This window comes from Epinephelus moara, chromosome 10 (assembly GCF_006386435.1).
Source record: "Epinephelus moara isolate mb chromosome 10, YSFRI_EMoa_1.0, whole genome shotgun sequence".
In the NCBI taxonomy this organism is placed as follows: Eukaryota; Metazoa; Chordata; class Actinopteri; order Perciformes; family Serranidae; genus Epinephelus; species Epinephelus moara.
In genome coordinates this window covers 2709502-2718998 of record NC_065515.1, presented here as the reverse complement: position 1 = coordinate 2718998, position 9497 = coordinate 2709502, and the positions used below count along the sequence as shown (strand labels likewise).

At 37.4% G+C, this 9497-nt stretch overlaps 1 protein-coding gene across 1 annotated transcript in view; it reads left to right on the top strand.

Moving 5' to 3' along the window:
• Positions 1-9259, top strand: part of LOC126397092 (ephrin-A2-like) — a 113239-nt gene extending 103980 nt beyond the window's left edge. Inside the window, exon 4 of the mRNA XM_050055592.1 lies at positions 2839-9259. Coding sequence (XP_049911549.1) covers positions 2839-2978 — 140 coding nt within the window. The 3' untranslated portion in view covers positions 2979-9259. The remainder of the gene's footprint in view (positions 1-2838) is intronic.
• Positions 9260-9497: the final 238 nt, after the last annotated feature.

Below are 9497 nucleotides of genomic sequence, written 5' to 3'. Positions count from 1 at the left end.
TTTTTAATGATTAATTATGACATGCTATACTATCACTTTTTTTCATGATTCATGACGACATGCTATACTATGACGTTTTTTTAATGATTAGTTATGACATGCTATAATATGACGTTTTTTTAATGATTAATTATGACATGCTATACTATGACTTTTTTTCATGATTCATGACGACATGCTATACTATGACGTTTTTTTCATGATTAATTATGACATGCTATACTATGACGTTTTTTTAATGATTAATTATGACATGCTATACTATCACTTTTTTTCATGATTCATGACGACATGCTATACTATGACGTTTTTTTAATGATTAGTTATGACATGCTATAATATGACGTTTTTTTAATGATTAATTATGACATGCTATACTATGACTTTTTTTAATGATTAATTATGACATGCTATACTATGACTTTTTTTCATGATCTTGGACGACATGCTATACTATGTCGTTTTTTCATGATTAATGATGACATGCTATACTGTGACGTTTTTTCGTGGTTTGTGACGACATGCTATACAATAACGTTTTTTCATGGTTGTTGACAACACGCTATACTATGACGTTTTTTCATGATTTTGGATGACATGCTATACCATAACGTTTTTTCATGGTTGTTGACGACATGCTATACTATGACGTTTTTTCATGATTTTGGACGACATGCTATACAATAACGTTTTTTCATTGTTGTTGACGACATGCTATACTATGACGTTTTTTCATGATTAATGAAGACATGCTATACTGTGACTTTTTTTATGATTTCGGACGACATGCTATACTATGACGTTTTTTCATGATTTTTGATGACATGCTATACTATGATGTTTTTTCATGATTAATGACGACATGCTATACTGTGACTTTTTTTTATGATTTTGGAAGACATGCTATACTATGACGTTTTGTCATTATGTTTGATGACATGCTATACTATGATGTTTTTTCATGATTAATGACGACATGCTACACTGTGACTTTTTTTATGATTTTGGACGACATGCTATACTTTGACGTTTTTTCATGATTTATGACGACATGCTATACTATGACTTTTTTTCATGATTTATGACGACATGCTGTACTATGACATTTTTTTAATGATTAATTATGACATGCTATACTATGACGTTTTTTTCATGATTAATGATTACATGCTATACTATGACGTTTTTTCATGATTTATGACGACATGCTATACTATGACTTTTTTTTAATGATTAATTATGACATGCTATACTATGACGTTTTTTTCATGATTAATGACGACATGCTATACTATGACTTTTTTTCATGATCTTGGACGACATGCTATACTGTGACGTTTTTTCATGATTTTGGATGACACGCTATACTATGACGTTTTTTCATGATTAATGACGACATGCTATACTATGACATTTTTTCATGACTTCAGACGACATGCTATACTGTGACGTTTTTTCATGATTTTGGATGACACGCTATACTATGACGTTTTTTCATGATTTTGGATGACATGCTATACTATGACTTTTTTTCATGGTTGTTGACGACACGCTATACTATGACGTTTTTTCATGATTTTGGATGACATGCTATACTATAACATAACGTTTTTTCAGGGTTGTTGACGACATGCTATACTATGATGTTTTTTCATAATTTTGGACGACATGTTATACTGTGACGTTTTTTCATTATTTTGGACGACATGCTATACTGTGACGTTTTTTCATGATTTCGGACGACATGTTATACTATGATGTTTTTTCATGGTTTTTGGACGACATGCTATACTAATATGTTTTTTCATGATTTTTGACGACATAAAATACTATGACTTTTTTTATGACATAAACAATGATAACACTTCCAAAAGTAACTTCTCAATCGTAAAATTAATTTCAGAGGTTTTGATATGGAAGACCTTGGGGATTTATTCACTCCTGTGTAATATTAAACAGACAGCAAGTATTATTCCATAAGTGTTTATTCACATCAAAGCAAAATTACAACAACAAAAACACACAAATTTAAAGTCTTGATCAACTGAAAGAGAGAAGGTATGTCTGGATGTAAGTTTCAATACACAAACACAAAATGACTGACAATAGACAAAACTAAAATGAAGATAGCCAAATGAAAGGTGACCACAGAGGAAGGTGTTCTGAGCAAATCCAGAACTGACATTTTTGTTTTCATTTTTATAATACTATACAGGCTATACTATGACGTTTTTTCATGGTTTATGACGACACTATGCTATTATAGTTTTTTCATGCTGACTTTTTTATGACTTTAAGAAAATAATATACTTTTTACAACATACTTTAATCTTTATTTTTTAATCACATATTTATTATACATTATAGTATGATTTTTTGTGATTATTTTACAAGTAGTTTACTTTACAGATTACAGTTTTTTATCCCCTAACTGTCCAGTGAAAACTACGTATGTCCAGATGTGTTGATTTTGAATGTTTGTGATAAAACTGAAGGACGAACGTAAATGAACTCCTTAAACACCCCCATGGATAAACTGGAAAATGCAACATGCACATTAATGCAGCAGTAATATTGATCAAAAACTAACTCATACATTAGTAAAACACTGATAGCGAACAATTTGCTGCGCTATTAATACTGAAGTTCAGTTTGTAGGATAAAGTGAGGTTAAACTTCAAAACACAAAACGACAATAATTTAACTATGATTCATTTTGTTCCAGTTAAACTCAGACTGTAAATGAAACACAGAGAATAAATCCTGTCCTTCTTCTTCAGTCCCGTGCAGAATAGTCCACATCCAGCTTCTTACAGTTTGTCTCCGTGTCTCTCTCAGATGATTCGGTGTACGAGTCTCCGGAGCCCTTCCTGACAGACGACACCACCGGTGGCTGCAACATCGCTCTGCCCCGCCTCTCCCTGCTGTCAGCTATGTTGCTCGCCCTCCTCCTCATGCTCATCCTCACCTCCTCATAGCACCTCCTGCTCCTCTTCTTCTTCCTCCAGTTGGACCGATCGCCGTCTTCCCGTCACTCTGAGGAGAAAACCTGAGACAAGAAACAAATCCAGCCCTCCTCTCCCTGACCTCTGACCTCTGACCACCTATACCACTCAGCAGTGCAGCCAATCAGAGGTGGCTGAGGTCACTGGTGGGAGGAGCCTGGAGCTGCATACTGAGTCACTGCTGGAATCATCTTTGCTCTCTGATGGATGTTTCTGCTTCGACAGAGTCCAGACTCCCACGTTAAATTTAACACTTCCCAACCTGACATACAGACATACGTGTTTATGTATGTTTGGTTGTTTTACAGTTTTACAGTATATTTATCCAACTTCTGCCTCTTAAGTTCCTGACACTTGTTAGATGTTTTTTTTATTCTGCCGCCAAAATGAAACCTGAGTTTCAGTTCAGATGCCAAAACTTTACTTTGAGTAAAAGTACTTTGAGTCTAAATACATTTTTCTACATAACCCTTTTTTGTTTTTCTAAAAAAAGCCAAACTTAAAGGACCACACCAGCAGTTCAACATGTTTTAGGTGTTAACTATGAATCTACAAACCCTCAAAATTCACAAGCAGTTCTGTCGTGCAGATTCAATCACAAAGTGTCGTCCTTTGGGACACCCAAAAACTATAATAACCAGTGCAGGCGAGGTTGTCATCTTATATCATGTCTGTAACATTGCATAATGATCATGATCCATGATATTTTCTGAATCTTACAAAAGCTTTTGGACAAGTTAAGAGATGACGCTCTCACTGTCGAAGCCCCTAAACATGATGTTTCTTTAATCTTGTGCCAGAACTTGACTCTGAGGCTGCTGTCAGCCCTAGAGTGGTCTCCTCTGGTCTGAATCAGGGACTCATGTTGTTCCAAAGTTGTATAATTGCCTAGAGTTGGTTCGTGTTCTCACGACAGCATTTACAAGAGGACCAGATCAAATGCCTTGTGTGAGAAAGCTGCTCTTGATTGGTCAGAATTTCCATGTGGGAAAAATCCAGGAAGTAAAGCAAACGTTGAAGAAGAGTACACTTGCAAGATAAATGTGACACTTTCTAATGTCACAATGGAGGGACAACTACGCAGGTTGATTTTAGCGCTGCTCATCGTGGACTATATTGCTGTCATTGTTCATTTTAGTCAAACCATACAGTTTGAAAACGAGGCGCGGCTCCAACTAGAAAACAATGTTTTGATGCATTGGATGTGCTGAATGTGCATATTAAGGCAGTACAGGAGGAGGTGCACTGAGGGAGCAAACCAACTGGAGTTCGATTGAACTGAACCAAACACGGCAGGTGTAAACGCACCCTAAACCTACAAAACTTTAACTTCAGGGTCTCCAAACAAGACGCTTTATGTCCCAACTCAACCTTCAGGTGTATTTTGGAGATTTAAATGTACTTCTTCAGCTGTTCCAGGCAGCGGCTGGTTTCATGTCAGAGCAGAATTACAATCTTTTAACAGAGGAGCGTTGTTGGAGTTTATTCCATCACTGTAAACATGATGGAATAAACATTCACTCTGCATTCATTTAATCTGACACTATTGATCTGAGGTATTTAACCTGCGTCATGCAGCAATAATGATAAAAAGCCAGAGCTGATGTTCTCTGTGATGTCTTTAACAATATGAGCAACAGTTTGCTGGTAATTTTTTATATTGTACAGTATGTAAATTAACAGAAATCAATGGCTGCCTGGAGAGAAAAATACATCAAAAACTGGGGAAAAAAACTTTAAAATAAATATGGAAACCCTGAAGTCCCAAAAGCATGCTTTTAAAATAAAATTAAATACCTTATTTCCTCAAATAAAAGTCGGATCTCGAATAATGGCTGGAGAAATAAAACAAAGAAGGATAAACTTGTGGTACCTGTTATATAATCACATGTACATCTCGATACTTTAATAAATCAATGAATAACGTCATGTTATTTACGCACTTTGGAGACCTCCTCTAAAACATGTTAATTTTCCAGCCAAACTAGATTTTGTAGTAACGTACATGTGCCACAAGACAGCCGTAGCTACTTTTGATTTATCGTATAGGAACTGAGCAAATATTTCACAATAAAAGCCTTGATAGGAAATTAAGGTATTCTGTCCACTGAAAGGCTTTTCATTTGGAATACATACAGGAAGTGTTGAATTTGTTTACAGCAAAATGCTGAAAAAATAGCAGATCAGAAAAGGAGGCTTCAAAATAAAATATGACCAAATATTTTTATCAAACAGTGTGAATTAGAAATGAATCTGATATCCTCTGCAGCTGAGCTAAATAATGAACAGAATAATATTTACAGTATATTCTTTTAAATATCCTACACAACATATTATGCTAATAATTTGATCTTGTTTACAAGCTTTAAAAAATACATTTTTAGGATTTTAAAGGGTCCATAAGTTCAGCTAAAACTTGCAAACACACTGATGTGGTCTTTCAGTACAACGTTTGACTAAATATGGTACACAATTAACAAAATTCTTATTTAAATCAGGAAATATCTGAGAAACCAGAGTAAATATCAGATTAAGCAGTCAGGGAGATGAGCAGGTACAAACACCACTGACTTAATGAATCTTTTTGGTACCAAGTGACGTGAAAAACAAATTTTAGATTCGTACCAAATATTTACCTGAAACGCGGCGGTCAGTGGAGTCCAGCTTCAGTCGGTTTCTCTGCGGAGAAATGAAACATATCAGGCTGATTATCATCTTTGATTCTTCATCACAGCTCTGGACTTCTTCATCAACAGACAGAATATCATCATCAGCAGCAGCAGCAGCAGCAGCAGCAGCAGCAGCAGAAACGGACTCTAACAGACTTCAGTCAGAGCAGCGTTCACCAGTTCTCTGTTCTGCTGCAGCTGTTAGTTGTAACCTGGTTTGTCCCACAACATCAGTTTTATCTCTGAGACATTTTCACTGATGATACAGTCACAGAAACTGGACACAGCCGTCAAACACAACGCAGCAGCTCTACTGACAAAACTGCTGCTACGGCACATCCAACAGAGTCTGACATTTGAGTGACGACCGCTAAAAATACTGCTAACTCTGACATAGCTTCACAGTCACTGGGGACAGCCTAACAACAAGCTAATGTAGCTTCACAGCTCAATGCAGCAAGCTAATGTAGCTTCACAGACCTACTGGACAAGCTAACCTAGCTTGACAGACTTAATGGTAAAGCTAATGCAACTTCACAGACCGACTGGATGAGCTAACGTAGCTTTACAGACCGATGGGACGAGCTAGGGACAAGCTAACATGGCTTTAAAGATAGACCAGACAAGCTTATGTACCTTTACAGACAGTAAAGAATAGCTACGGACAAGCTACGTAGCTTCACAGACCTACGTAATGAGCTAACATAGCTTCACAGAGTAACAGAACAAGTCAATGACAAGTTAGCAAATTCTCAGACCTACTGTCTCAGCAATGTAGCTTAACAAACCTGCAGGGTAAGCTAATGTAGCTTTACAGTAAAACAAAGTAATGTTTTACAATGCCACAGGACAACCTAACAATGACCTAAAATAACTTCCTAGACCTACAAGGGAAGGTATTGTAACTTCATAGACCTACAGTACAAGTTGACGTAGCCCCACAGACCTAGGGGATGAACTAATGTAGCTTGAAAGACAGATGGGACGAGCTAGGGAAAAGCTAATATAGCTTTAAAGACTGACCAGACAAGCTCATGTACCTTCACAGACCTAATGATAGAGCTAACATAGCTTCTCAGACCTGCAGGACAAATGTAACTTCACAGACCTGCAGGGTAAGCTAACGTAACTTTACAGTAAAACAAGGTATTGTAGCTTCACAATACAAAAGGACAATTGAATGATGACCTTAAATAACTTCCTAGACCTACAAGGCAAGATAGCATAGCGTCAAAGATCTACGGTACAAGCTAACGTAGCTCCATATGCCAATAGAATGGGCTAACATAGTGTCACAGTGCGACAGTACAAACTGAATTGGGCTTTACAGACCAACGAGACAAGCCAACAACAAGCTAATACAATTTCACAAACCTACAGGGCACACAGGGCTTTACGGACTTAGAGCATGAGCTAACACAGCTTTATGTGCCCATAAAACAGGCTAACATAGTTTCACTGAGCGACAGGATAAGGTAATGACAAGCTCACATAACTTCCCAGACCTATAAGACGAGCCAGTGTAGCTTCACAGACTTATGGGGCAAGATAACGTAGCTTCACAGACCTATAGAACAAGGTAATGTAGCTTCACTGAGCAACAGGACAGCTTAAGACAAGCTAACATAACTTTCCACACCTATAGGATGCACTAGTTTCACAGACCAGTGGGACAAGCTAATGTAACTTTACAGACCTATGGGGCAAGTTAGCGTAGCTTCACAGACCTATAGAATAAGGAAATGTAGCTTCACAGAGCGACAAGACACCCTAACAATAAGCTAGCATAACTTTCCAGACCTACAGAATGAGCTAATGTAGCCTCACAGACTGGAGGAAGAGCTAACAACAAGCTAACGAAGCTTCACATAAATAGAACAAGGTAATGTTGCTTCACTGAGCAACAGAACAACCAAAGACAAGCTACCATAACTTTCCAGACCTACAGGATGCACTAATGTAGTTTTACAGAGCAGTGGGACAAGCTAACGTAGCTTCACAGACCTATAGAATACGGAAACGGAGCTTCACGGAGCAACAAGACAACGTAACGATGAGCTAACATTACTTTCCAGACATACAGGTCGAGCTAATGTGGCTTCCCAGACCAATGAGACGAGCTAACAACAAACCAACAAAACATAAGGACAAGCAAAGGATGAGCTAACGTACCTCCACAGACTGACAGATTAACACAAAAAGAATTACACGCGTAAATGTTCACCCTGAAATAGATTCATTTTCTAATAGTTTCTGTCGTTGTGGCTCATTTCTGTGACCGTAATCATTCTGTTGAATAAAGAAATAAATCAGATGAGACTGTTGTCTCTCTTTCTCTCAGCAGACGGCCTTTTTTTCTGTAAATCTGCCAAAGACTATTATTAAACTTTTCTATTAGCGGGAAAAGTCATACAGCAGCTACAGGGGTCATCCTGGCCCCGCCCACTTCTGCCATAGCGGGCGGGGTTATGTCTAGGGGAGGAGTCAAGTCGATTCTTTTTTTTCTAAATCGTGTTGTCAAATAAAAACGAATGTTAAGTGCAAAACAAAAATGAAACAATCAAAAATGGCCTTTTTCCCACTGGTGCTGAATTTTTAGTGACTGACTGACTTGTTTTCTGGGAAACAGCGACACTGTGTGGTCGAGAAGACGCTTTCTTTTCTCTTCATCTCTTCATACTATCCCTCCATCTCCACTGATGGAGGAGGAGTGTGTCCTTGTGTGTGTGGACGAGCAGGGGCATGCTGGGAAATGCAGTATATATGTAATGAAGGCACTGTGATGGAGGATGGACGGCAGATGTAGCACTTGGACTCCTGTGGAGAAACAGACTGACTTTGTTTCCTCGTTTGGGACAAAAAGAGCGAAAAATCAAGTTTTTATTTTACGTTTGTGCCATTTGTTTTTCTGTTTTAAAAAATGTAGGAGAAAATTCATATGAGATATGAATTCATGAAGGAATCAGTCGGATGTTTGTTGTTGTTGATGTTGTTGCTGTTGTTGTTGTTGTTTTTCTCCTTTATGTTCCTGCTTGCATCACAATGCATTCTGGTCCTTGTAGTCCTGTGCTTTCCGGTTCTGTTGAGGTGTAAGGGTTCGGTGGGTTTTACGGTCCATCGTCCTTTTCTGGGTTGATTTTCGTGTGGATGGAATCCGTTTTTCGTGGCGTAAGAAATGTTAAAGAAGCCGGAGGAAAGAAAAACTACAGAAAAAAGTTCTGAGTGGGAGTGAGACCTCCCTGCTGTCTCTGGTTTACAGTGTCTCTGAGAAGAAAATGTTTTTCTACATCCAAATGTCTGCATAATCTATTCTCTGAAAGACAAAAAAATCTGTTTTTGTATATTTTCTTATTGGATGCTTATAAAGTCCTGTTAAAGAATGCATTTATCTGATTGGCTAAAGAGCTAACGAGGGGTCAGAGGTCAGCGGGCCTCTTCAGGACATTTTTTTCTGCGCTGCATGAGCAGGAAAAATTAAACTTAAAAATACATTTACTGAATTAACTTTGAAGATGATTTCAGAGAGAAAATGTTAAGAAGTGTATGAATCTGTGTTTGATAAATTCACCAATAAAAAAAAAACTTCCACTAAAAATGTTTTTCAGACTTTGTTCAGTTTGTTTCCACTGAGAGCAAAGATCTCATTTGTATTAATGAGCAATACACTTAATATAATCCTTTGATTATGTTTAAAATGTTTACTGTATGAACTGCTGGGTGATTGATCTGTTATATTTCATCGTCAGGATGTTTGTATGTAAAAATCTGAATCAGAACGTGACAGTTTAGAGCAATTTTGCTCTTACTGTCGTATAAAGTGACT